This window comes from Alosa pseudoharengus, unplaced genomic scaffold (assembly GCF_046254945.1).
Source record: "Alosa pseudoharengus isolate Yale_2024_CS ecotype anadromous, Long Island Sound unplaced genomic scaffold, YU_APseudo_1.1 YU_APseudo_1.1_scf_19, whole genome shotgun sequence".
In the NCBI taxonomy this organism is placed as follows: Eukaryota; Metazoa; Chordata; class Actinopteri; order Clupeiformes; family Clupeidae; genus Alosa; species Alosa pseudoharengus.
Genome location: NW_027468657.1, coordinates 10,649,827 through 10,662,400, shown reverse-complemented (window position 1 = coordinate 10,662,400; position 12,574 = coordinate 10,649,827). Strand labels below are relative to the sequence as shown.

The following is a 12,574-nucleotide window of genomic DNA, read 5'->3' as shown; positions in this document are numbered from 1 at the left end:
AAGACTTTGATTCAATGGTGTTTTAGCTCCAGACACTTTTGTTGCCATTTATAGCTGATAAAAAATGTAATTAGCTGATGAACAGGAAAATATAATGCAGACACTATAGGACACATTTTTGTTCACCGTTTGAGGACACTGAAGCTGTTACACATGGCAACTTTTTAAGCAATGTTGCTGCAGGGCAATATATTTGAGTATTCTTGTATAGATATTGTGAAGGCCTACTTTTATCATTAGTTGAGTATTCTTGTATAGATATTGTGAAGGCCTACTTTTATCATTAGTTGGCACGATCATCCAAACAGGACATGTGGAACTGAACAGGTTATGTGGTTGCACAACATTGCTTAAAATCACCCATGTTTCATCACCCTTACAGTGCTTGATAGTTTGCGTTTGCGTATGTTTTACAAAATGTTACATGGACAATTTAATAGACATAGGCAATAATACTGAAAGCGATATACTACACACATACATACAGGGATGTAGTGGTAAAATAAGAGGTGGGTAAACTATGAATTCTGTAAGGTGGACTGCATCGTGCGGTATCGGATTTTTCAGAAAATGTTTAATGATGGTGGAGGTTATTGCCCAATATTTATGACGACATCAGTGGTATTAAATGGTTCCTAGAGTGTACAAATTGTGAATGTGGATAATACAGTGTGATTTTTGAATGTTAAAGTTGCAATTGGTGAATAAACTCTTTTGAGAGGTGAATAAACTCTAATAAGATGTGGATAAACTCTATTTCTGAAATTTCAGAGGTGGATAAACTGTGTTTACTTGCGTTTAGCCTCCACTACATCCCTGCATACATACATATACATACATAACATAATCCCAAGATTACATGAATTAAACATGAATTGGCATTTGTTGTCTGGAAGAAAAATGCCTTGCTAGGAATGTTCGAACTGCTGAAATGAGATAAAAGACAACACTGAGAACCAAGGCTTTCACTGGCTATTTTTACACTTACTGTAAACATTTACCTGATGACTACAAAGGTAAATATTTATCTTTGAAGATCCCTCATGTGAACTCTGCTACAGATATCACTGGCTCATCGGCACACAACAGGGACGTGAATATTGGTTCTCACTAGTGTTCATTTTCTCTATTACCAGCATCATGTTGCACAAATGTGTTGTTTTATGGCAAATATGAGGCAAGTGTGTTGACAAAGTTCTCCTGTGTGTCGCCTCTGTATGAAGCTTACACAGAGACAAACAGTACATGTTACACATTTTTGTGGATCAATTTGTAATTATTTGTAAGGCTTTCATGTGTGCACAATTATATTTGCCTGTGCATCATGTTGGCCTATTTTTTGTCCTGTGTATTTAGAACAGTACCTCCATTACTCCGGATGACAAGAGATGTGACTTTCTCGCCATGTATGTGCTAGAAGCATCTGGAAGCTTCTACCCCCTGTCCTGAGTGGACTATTCACTCACTGCTGTGACACATTTGACCTATGACCAATCACAGTGAGCGTACCAAAGGCAACATCCTCCCTGTTTGCAAACTTTAATTTTACCGCCAATATATTGAGAAATACCTTCCAATAGGCTCAAGGCTGTAGCCATGGAGTTACAGTTTTTCTCAGTCGCTTCGGTGCTTTTCTCAGATCAGAATGAAAATTCTCATAACTATTAGTTCAACCTCCACAACATTTAGTCATTTGTGCACATCATAGTAGCAATTTCTCCTTCCTCGAACAAATTGCAAATGCTTTTGAGCATGTATCAGTTGCTTTGTAATGTCAGTCAAAATGAACTATACTTATGGATGCTGAATAGTTGTTCCCAATACAACTAATAGTCTTCATTTCATTGCTTGAGTCATTACATACAAAATTGGTGAACTAGTTATCAAATTCTGTGACAATGCTGTAGAATTGCAAAGAGCATATACAGTAAAACTGTGAAACGTACATATTCAGTCTTGTGCTCACTTACTGCCCTAACTACAGCAATTTGTAACTTTACTGTAGTTTTCAAATGGCTGTACAAGTACTGTATGTCTTGAGCATTTTCAGGTAGAGTCACCGAGTTCTGACCTTTTTTTGCATGGGAAAACACTTAGAGCATAAACTGTCGTAATGAAAACATGACAAAGCCATTTGACTATCTTGTTCATAAACAATGGCGACAAGACTTCTCATTTTGATGACATGGCACTTTCATTGACATAAATACTTGCTTTTGAGGAATGGACTATCCATTTTGAGCAAGTGACGTGCTTTTGCAGGCTATCAACTAGGTTTTGCAGTTTGTACTAATTGTTTTGAGAAATACACTAACTGCTGTGCAAATGTTAATATTGATGTGAGAAAAGCACAAGCGACTGAGAAAAACTGTAACATTGGGGGGCACCAAATATGCATGGTGGGTGAAATCAGTTCTTGCCATTCTATTATATCTCCAAATTCATGGACACATGGGGTGATATGTGTATTTGTGTATATGTTCTTTTAAACAATCATTTCTAATAATACTGTTTTTCTCAAACTCCCTTTCAGTGGCTATATCATGGTTCCGTGTGATCATGTAAGCTAATGGATTTAGAGTAGCCTAAAGAGAGAGGGGGGAAGCGAGGCACAATGATGTCATTTGGGCAGGGATAGAAGGTGGCATGGGGGTAAGTAAAGGAGCAAAAACGGACTTATCTTGTTAAAAAGTGGCATAGATAGTCTAGGGTGCAGACAGTTGTTTTGGTTTGAGTATTGTTTACATGATCACATAAGATCATGTATGACCTCCTCCATAACATAAGACATAGTTAACAATACTTTGTAGCCTAGCTAGTAATTAAGCACTACCTTATAGTACAACTTAAAAAAAGCACTGATCAAATGCTACAGGAGATGAAGGGCGGGTAGCCGCAGTCTTCCCCTCCTTCTCTTCTCTTGAGGGTTCCACTCCAGAGCAGCTCGTGATGGATGCAGGAGGCTTTCTTAAAGTGTGGCCTATCCATCTCCACTTTCTTCTTCTGATGGTGACCTCCACTGGTTCCTGGCCTGTTTTCTCCAGTAGGTCTTGGTTACTGATCTTCCTGGGCCATCAGATTCCAAGGATGAAGCGTAGTCTTGAGTTGATGAAAGTTTGGAGTTTCTCGATGTTGAGTTGTGTCAGGCCCCATGTTTCACATCCTTATTCTGTAGCAGGATGGATTTCACATTGGATTCAAGGATCCGCAGCTTGGTTTTGAGGGAGATGCTCCTGGCCCTCCAGACTGGTTTTAGCTGGGCAAATGCAGCCTTTGCTTTTCCTATTCGAGCCTCGACGTCCTTGGTTGTCCCTCCATCCTTGAATTTCCCCTTGGGGATCAATAAAGTATCTATCTATCTATCTATCTATCTATCTATCTAATCATTGCTAATGACACTCCCAAGGTATGTAAATTAATTCACTGTCTCCAGCTCTGTTCCTCTGCAGCGCACAGGTTTGGCCTTTCCAGCTGTTTTGACTCGCATCTCTTTTGTTTTTGCATTTTCTTTCTCATCTGATTGAGGATGTGGCTTGCTGTGTTATATTTTGCCAAAACATATAATAATTATTCAGCATTTTTTGTGCCTCTCCAAATATGAAAACTGCCCATGTCATATATGTACCCCCATCATTGTAAATGCTGGCTTATGAACTGCATTAAGAACAAGTTGGATGGTCCCTCTCTACTTTAGCCCAGGATGTGAAGTCCATGATTTACAAAAAGAATGACACATTTTGATTGGTTTAACCTTTCACCTTGGTCCATCTTGCATGAGCTCAAGCTCAGATAAGATGAAAGCATGTCTGGATCATGTCTATGGCTTCTTTGCTTGTCAGAGTTTTATCCTGCATTTATGGATGTCATATGTATGAGTGTCAAACTATGTAAATATAAACAATGTTATCAGATTTTTCCCTAAGAATTTTCCAAATTCGCTCCTACATTCAGACCCACATATATTTGAATGGCCTATGACCTTTGAATGGACTTTGACATTTGTATATGCATATGAAAAAGACTAACATGCATTCGAACATGCATTATGTAAAGCAATTCTAGATTGTGTAGAACTGAATGACTGTTGTTGTGATGTCCCCGTTTGGGCCATTTTTCTTGTGCATGTGCTTTTTTACATTTACATGTCTTCATTTTGCAGACGCTTCTATCCAAAACGACTTACATGGCCCAGTTCCTTGACCACTGAGCTACCACCGGCCAGTGGTATATTTAATACCATAGACCTCTGAAATTCAGCTACAAAAATGACCCACAGCTGTCATCTTTTTACAGAGTTTAAAGTATACAGAGTTTAAACCACCAACTTGGGGCCGCCATGCTCAAGAAAAAATTGGACTGTCTGCTGTGAGCAAAGGAAACAAAGGAAAGGAAGTTTGAATCAAGTGAGATTCTTGCTTGAATGTTGGTTATTTGACAGGGTTCTAAAACTCTTGGAGTATTGACTCCTTTTATCAACTCAGTGTCAGAATCAGGGTGAAGTCAATCTCCTCATGGTAAGACCATTTTCAGGTTTTTCAGTTTTGGAATCAATTCCTGTGACACATGAAAACATTCCAAAGCTGATAGACCTAAGAAAATGGTCTTACCTCAAGGAAGTTGACTTCACCCCTATCAGCAGCAAGATGCCATAATCAGAAGGGGTGACATCAACCTCCTGAAGTTAAGACCATTTTCTTAGTTCTTCCAGTTTTGGAATGTTTTCCTGTTTTACAGGAATTGATTCCAAAACGTAAAGACTTTAGAAAATAGTCTCACCTTCAGGAGTCTGACTTCACCCCTACTGATGCTGGCATTGGGCTACTGATAGGAGTCATTGTTCCAAGAGTTTTGGAACCCTGGAAAAAAAGTTAGTATTTTGCAAGAATCTATTTTGATTCTTTCCTTTGTTTTCATTCCACGCATGCCTGACAATCAGGATTTCTTTCTTGAGAGAGGCCGTCCGAAGTTGGTGATTTAAACTCTGTAGCCTATTACTTCCAAAAGGTCTCCCAAACTTTAAATATATTTATTTAAATATATATATATATATACAAAAAATATATTTTGGGGGATTCTCATGCCTTTAATCAGAGTGACAGGAAGCAAGTTGGAGGGAGAGAGATAGGGAGAGACCAGGAAATGACCCGGGTCAGACTCGATCCTAGATCCCCATGGGCACGTGGACCAACACATGGGCCCTGCAGCCAGTTGCTCTACAGTTCCCTCCAAGATTATATTGTTGCATTATTTTCCCACACCGTTTTTCAGAGCGATGAATGTCTCTGCATCTTTGCTTCTGACAGAGTCTGCGGTCCTGGAATGCTGTTTTCCTACCCAGCCCTGGTGCCAGTCAACCTAGTTAGTTGTGAAGTGTTCCTATTTTCGTTTTCCTTTTGTTGACCCTGATCCAATTCTCTCGAGACATGTTGCTGGAACAAATTCCAAATGAGCATAAACATTTCATTTAGTAGTACAATTTGTTTTTGTGTTCTTTTTGCAACTATGGGTTAACATGATTTACACATTATCACATTTTCTTTCAATATTTGCATTTTACACAGCATCAGAACGTGTTTGGAATTATAGGGTTGTACAAATATTGATTAAAAAGTCAAACTTATGTAGGATGTCCCAGTGTCAGATGCTTGCCTATTGGGTATTATTAACTTAATAATCAAATAGAAGAGGTCAATTAAAGGAAATCATTGTTAAAGAAACTTTTTTTTTTGTTGTTGAACAGTGCATCAGAATATACATACAGCAGGCCTTAAATCTAAATACTGGCTCCAAGTAGTCTACATATTACACATTTTGCAAAAGTCCATTAGACTGAGCACCTACCCAGCCGACATTCAGTGTTATAGACTTTGTTCCAATTCGCATACTTCAGTACTTACAATGAGTGCAAGTGCAGTTGGGGTGTGTGGCCCAGAGGTGGGCCAGTGAAATTTTGCTGTAGGGTGGGGCTTGATGGGGTTGTTAACACAAGAAAAGGGAAATTATGTTTGATAGTCTTATCAAAAAGGAAATGCTTGGTGTTAAAATGTCCTGCTCTATACAGTTTTATTATAATTAATAACATCGTGTCAACAGAGCAATATTATAAGAGGTTTGACATGTGTCAAAGTGGTACCCGGTTGAACTGTAGGGGCCACTGCTGAGCAGGTTCCTCTTGGTAAAATGTGACGTAGGTTTTTACGTGGAGTAGTCTGTTAGAGATGGCGTCCCTTTTGCAGCCAGACAGGGTACTCTACCTAGTTCGTGGAGAGAAAAAGATCCGATCTCCGTTGTCTCAACTGTACTTCTGCCGTTATTGCAGCGAATTGCGCTCACTGGAATGTGTGTCACACGAAGTAAGTCGGATTAATTCTCTCGTTTGACAGAATTTTCTTTAGTTTTCCGGTGTGATCAAGCAAGCCAGTGTAGTTTGACACATGCTCCCGCCCAGATTCCGTTCCGCAGTCTCGGTTCTTTGAACTCATTGGCGGATTGATGTGTCTGTTCATTTATTTAGTCACAGAGCAGTTACTCTATTGGCTACTTCATTTGTCAGTCATGGCCAGCATGTATTTTGCTGTTAAGTTGCTAGCTAGTCTGCTAGTGCTTGAATAAACCATAGACTGGCTATGCCTTATTTGATTGTGATTGTCCTATGTCTGTATCATATCGGCGTCATGCTAATACCATTATTTCCTAGAATGAGACCTATTTGTAGTTTCGACGATAATATAAGTGACAAAAGCATAGTAAAGCCAATGTTGATGCTATGCTAGCTTGCTTCGCACTAGCTAGCTAGCTACCACACCCGAATGAAAACACACCATAGGCAACGTTCATAGATAATGTTATACTGACAGTATGGGCAACGTTAATACAGAAATATTATAAAGCCTTTCTTAACCTTCTTCCCTACTAACTACTTAAGCAGTCAGAACACAATCCCCATTTTAATGATGTTCTGTTTTCAACAACAACAATAAGTTTGTTTGTTTTTTGTAATGACTGTGTTATTATTATGTAAGCTTATTAACCATCATGGTCTTATTTTTTCTTAGGTGGATTCACACTACTGCCCTAGTTGCCTGGAAAATATGCCTTCAGCAGAGGCAAAACTAAAAAAGAATCGGTAATTTAGTCCCTGAATATTCAAAAGAAATACTAGAGACTGGGACATTGGAGTACAGTATTATTGACAGTGTGTCTGTCTGTGCCCCATAGGTGTGCCAATTGCTTTGACTGCCCATGTTGCATGCATACTCTGTCCACTCGAGCCACCAACATACCTGCACCCCTTCCCGATGACCCCACTAAGACAACCATGAAGAAGGCCTACTATCTGGCATGTGGGTTCTGTCGCTGGACTTCGCGTGATGTAGGCATGGCAGACAAATCTGTCGGTAGGTATAGAACCAGCTCCTCTAAAAGTGTCTGCTAAGAAACATATAAACATAGATATAGAGTTTATAGCTGCTTGTATCAAGTATCTCTGGCTCTGTGATCCACTGTGTTTAAACTCTCTCTCTCTGTCTCTTTGTAGCTAGTGGAGGATGGCAAGAACCAGAGAACCCACATACTCAAAGGGTAGGTTTCAGTATGAGTTCTGTACAGTTAACATGGTATTGAAGCTGTAAAAGACTGCGTGACTAGCAGTTATGTCATTTTATCCCTCAAGAAATGACAAGTTATACCACTTTGGTATAACTTGTGCAGAAATACAGCGTCAGTGCTGCTCATTGCACCTGTAAAGTGAAACACATGTTATAGTTATAGTATAGCATTATAGTAGTCACCATAGATGTGTGTTTCTATTTTTAGGTGACTTTTTGGTAGTCACAGAGGCTGGCACTACATTGATGTCTGGATGTGTTCTATTTCTATGTTTATTATTATTAATTTAACTTCTGAGAATTTGAATCGTTGTAGCGCATTCTTTGTGCGGATATGATTATTAGTTGTCAGAGCCTAACAGTGTAGTTGTGATATTGAACTGAACTGCATATTGCTTTGGCCTGTGTGTTTGGGAATTTCCACATAGGGTGGAATCGTATGATGCATTTAATGTTCCACGATCATCAACAACAAGCACCATGCAGAACACTCCTCAGGCCACTAATGTAACTGCTGTCTGTTGGAATGTGACACTCTGCCACTGTGTGTGTGTGTGGTTATTTAGTTGTGATGTTGGGCTGAGTTGGGCCAGTTCAGTGAAGGCGATGTGTGTTTGTTTCAGATCAACAAGCTGATTGAGTACTATCAGCAGCTGGCCCAGAGAGAGAAACTGGAGAGAGACCGGAAGAAACTGGCCAGGCGACGGCCGTTCATGCCCCAGGCCTTCTCGGTAAACACGGCCCTGTTTGTTAAGAAACAGCTTCCCCGCTAACTATTAATATTCTCGCATGCATGAATACTGAGTGAAAATGAAAGCACTGGTTTATTTTCTCTTTCTGTAATCATCTGGGCTATCGCCTTGCAGACAAACAAAAACTAAGCATTGCATGTGTTTTAATCTCACCCTGGTAAGCAAACTCACTGAAAATGTGCTTCTTTGTTTTATTGGAGATAATCTTAACATTATTACTTACTTTTTTTAATGAATTACTTACTACCACAAGTTTGAGGCGCTGGGTCTGAGATTAACATTTTGTATATACTTTTGTGTGTATCTAGCAGTAAATAAGATGTCAGGTGGCTAATTCCCAACCCTGCACTGACCAGGCAACAGTGTGGGCTGACCTCTCCTTGCAGCTTCCCACCTTCAGTACTGTTGCATCTGTTTTGCTGCTGTTACCCAACTGAACTCAACGCGACACAGCTCAGCTCAAACAGCCCTTCTGATGTTGTTGTTCTTTTTTTTGCTTGATTGCTTTGGTTTCACCTGGTTCTTTCTCTTTCTCCCTCCCCCTCCCTCTTTTTTTCTTTGCTTGTGCTGTGCACGTTGACATTTTGGTTTTTGCATCCCAGCAACACACTATTCACGTGGTGGTGAGTGGTTATTTTTTCACAATTTTCATCCTTACTCTGCACAGAATGTTCTGTCTCTGTCAGTGACTATGGGCGCTTTTTCCCTCCCTGCACCACTTCTCTCAGTTTCTCACTTTATCTAACTTGACACAAAGTAACACTGCTGTTCACATGAGTGTCTCTATGGCTTAAGGCATTCCGCCTGCACAATCAGACCCTTTATGTGTGGTTCGAGGAAAGTAGAGCTGGTTGACAATGCATTAGGTGAAAGTCAAGTCACAGAGTAGTATTTCAGACGTCCTGGAAAATGACTGGGAAAACATTTAGAGAGACGAGGACAGACTCCAGATGTTGCTATACCACACACTTAAGGCCTTTAAATGACATAGAAAATATATTCACTGTAGTGTTCTAAGTCCTCAGAACATGTAATTGAACACAGCTAATAGATATGCATAAATATGCAATGTGTTAAAATACTTTAATGCACATGGATTGGTTACCATGACTGAGTTTGTTACAGTAATTTAGAACACTCTTTTGCATAGATTATCCTGCTTATACCATGGTCACTTTCTTAAAATCTACTGTAACTTCATGTTAGAGGCTTGAAATGTATTTGTTCCATTTTTGCTGCTTGGCTAACTGTACGTTCTGCTTATAGTTTGATGTTTTGTTGAAGTGCAGTCAAACGTGTGGTGACTGTATGCATAGCACAGATATTCATGCACTGCTTTTTGTGAAGCTTCAAGATATTTGTGGTATTTGACAAAGATTTGATCGCCACACAAACATTCAGGTCTTTAACCAAATCAAAAAGCCACTTCATCAGAGGTAAATATACCAACACCCTCAAGCATTTCTAAAGAAATATGCCAGTCTGGTTGGAATACTGGGTTAAGAAGCAAGTGTTAATCGAGCCAGTCTTGGCCAGTGCATGATTCCAGTGATATCTCAGTTATTGAGATGATGGGGAAAGATATTGGTTACCTTGGAGATATGTTCAGAGGCCTGACTCCCTGCTATCGCTGTGCTCCTGGACATTTTTGACCTTTTGTAGTCTTTGTTCAGCACAGTTTTCCAATTTGAATGAGCCATGTTAAATTGATAGATTATTGTGTGAATTTACTTTCTGGAAATTATTTGCAAAATTGGTCAGTTATTGCACATAAACATGTCATAGTTGTGATGTGTGTTTTTCACATGAACGCTATAAAAGTTACTCCTTCGGCAAGTTGCTATGGTTGCATAGGGTGATTTGTTCTTCTTGGCCATTAGATGAATTTATCTTGCACAAGTTGTAAATTTATACTTTTTACTGCTTGCGGTTGAATGACGTCAACACATGCCTGCCAATTATACTAAATTGAGCTTGACTCAGACCATGGTATAAGATTTTAGAATACCCTGACAGAATTTAAAAAAAGCATGTTTTAAAGAGGATAAACATTGAATGTGCCCAGAATGTGAGGTAATGGTCATACTCATACAACAACTCCTGAGTCTGTGTGTGTATGTATATGTATGTGTGTGTTTGAGTGTGTGTTTGTGTGTCTATGTGCTAACAGCTGTTTATGTGTGTTAATGCGTCTAAAGGAGAAGTATGGCTTGGGAACCAGGCTTCAAAGACACAGATCAGGGGCTCCCATCTCCAACCTCTACGGCCTGTCGTGAGTATCCGCGCTGGCCTCTTACAGTTAGAACGCTTAGAAACACGGAACTCGCAAGCATGCACTGTTCCTGATCCTAACCCTAGCTCTGTTACTCTAATCAGCCAGTGTCCAATGGCAGCAGCCATCTCTTTTAAAGTTTTTAGTTTGCGATAAATTAAGCATTGAGGTGCCTTCGTCAATAGTGTTTTCACTGATGGTGGACACGTTACTGTTGTTGTTTCTCCACATCACCCTTATCACCTGAGATACTGTGTAGTGTACATGTGTATTTATGTTCTACTTTATTTATTACTTCATGTTTTTATGTGTTTTTGTGCAAAAGTGCATGTGTTGGCTACCTGTTGTGAACCAAATTGTCCCTTGGGGACATTCAATTAATCTAACTGTACAAGTCGTGGTTTTAAGCATTTGTGGTTTTTAAAGTAGAGATTTTTGTTAAAGTAGAGATTTTTGATGCGCATGTGTTCCGTCTTCAGTGCTCTAAACATGTTCTCTGATCTCCTGTCTCTTGCAGCCTTAAAGAAGGAGAGGAACAGAGGGAGATCCCCATCGAGCCTGCACAGGCCCTGGACGAGGTGGAGCCACTACCGGAGGATTACTACACCCGACCCGTCAGCCTCCCAGAGGGTGAGATGAGAACTGTCAGAGGAAACATCTGCAGGGTTCCCGCAGGACCTGGAAATCCTTGAAAGTTTCTGAATTTGAGAATGAAACAAATGCCTCAATCCAAAAGAGAACTCGCACACCAGTAGTTGCTGATGCAAAATTACAAAAAGTTTATTCCACCAAAGAATAAAGTGCAAAGTGCTACCCGGTAGGGTTGGGGCGATAGACGATGTCCAGTGTTTCCCACAGAATTGAATTCCATTTGTGGTGGTTGGTTTGCAAAATTAACTTGAATACAACAGTTTTTAACAAATTAGCACAGTGTGGTTATGATGCTAACCAGATTTAAGCACAATTTAGTACAACCTGGAAAATCATTGTGTGGTGGTCAATGTTGATATTGTGGTGGGCCGCTACAAATAAGTCAATGTATGGGAAACACTGATGTCATCATCCATCGTGATGGTTGACCGACATCACAATGGGAAGCAAAACCCTACAAGCCAGACACGCTGATTCTATAGACCCTGCTTTAACATAGGCTAAAATATAAAAACGTTTCCCTGGAAATTAAGTTGAGCCTAGAACTGATGCATATGCAGGGTACTTTAAAGACTGTCAGCCAGAGAGTGCGAAAATGAAGGACTTATCTATGTGAAACTACCATCTTATTCAAATAATTTCTGATTCTGACATTGTTATTGTCTTTTTTTACCTGTCTCGCAATATACATTGAACTTAAAATATGTAATGTTTTAGCAGAAAATAGTTCTAATGAATTATTATTGTTACGACTAGATTACATTTTTGTTGATTGTCACATAGAGCTCTAATATCTTTCCGAGGCTACAGCACTTAAGCGCCAAATACACTCTTATCCACCGTTTTAAAAGAAACCACTTCTTCCATTAGAGTTATAGGATCAGAAGACCTCCGTCTTTCACTGTAAGGCTTGTATTTAGTGCATTTGGCCCCAGACAGCACTGGAGTGGTAATCGGGATTTCGTTATTTGTATTCGTCAAGTTGTTTGCTGCTTCCTGCCTCCAGTAGCCTGGACTGTGCGATCGCAGCCCCTTACTTTCGCTTTCCGCTAGCCCTGCTCATAGTCGTCATGGCCGGTGATAACGCGGTATGAGATGCGTTGCGTATGAGGTAGGCCTACGGAATTCTGAAGATTTTAGATGAGTGACCGCGATAGCAGTCTTAAGTAGCTTTTTTGCCAGGCCCAGGCGAAAGCTGGCAATGCAGAATATTCCGCTGGTTGGTGGACATGCAAGTGTTCAGATTTGTTGTCTGTCCATCTTTTACACGGATTTCACTAGAGCACATTTTG

The 12,574-nt window shown here is 39.9% G+C and overlaps 1 protein-coding gene across 2 annotated transcripts in view; it reads left to right on the top strand.

Annotated features, from left to right (window-relative positions):
- Positions 1-6,202: 6,202 nt before the first annotated feature.
- Positions 6,203-12,574, top strand: part of dctn4 (dynactin 4) — a 16,952-nt gene continuing 10,580 nt past the window's right edge. The window contains exons 1-8 of one of the 2 annotated variants that reach the window (XM_076291662.1): positions 6,203-6,353; positions 7,056-7,126; positions 7,219-7,397; positions 7,538-7,581; positions 8,231-8,338; positions 8,962-8,982; positions 10,558-10,631; positions 11,149-11,261. In XM_076291662.1, coding sequence (XP_076147777.1) covers positions 6,219-6,353; positions 7,056-7,126; positions 7,219-7,397; positions 7,538-7,581; positions 8,231-8,338; positions 8,962-8,982; positions 10,558-10,631; positions 11,149-11,261 — 745 coding nt within the window. In that variant the 5' untranslated portion in view covers positions 6,203-6,218. The remainder of the gene's footprint in view (positions 6,354-7,055; positions 7,127-7,218; positions 7,398-7,537; positions 7,582-8,230; positions 8,339-8,961; positions 8,983-10,557; positions 10,632-11,148; positions 11,262-12,574) is intronic. The other variant, XM_076291663.1, reaches the window with a different exon arrangement.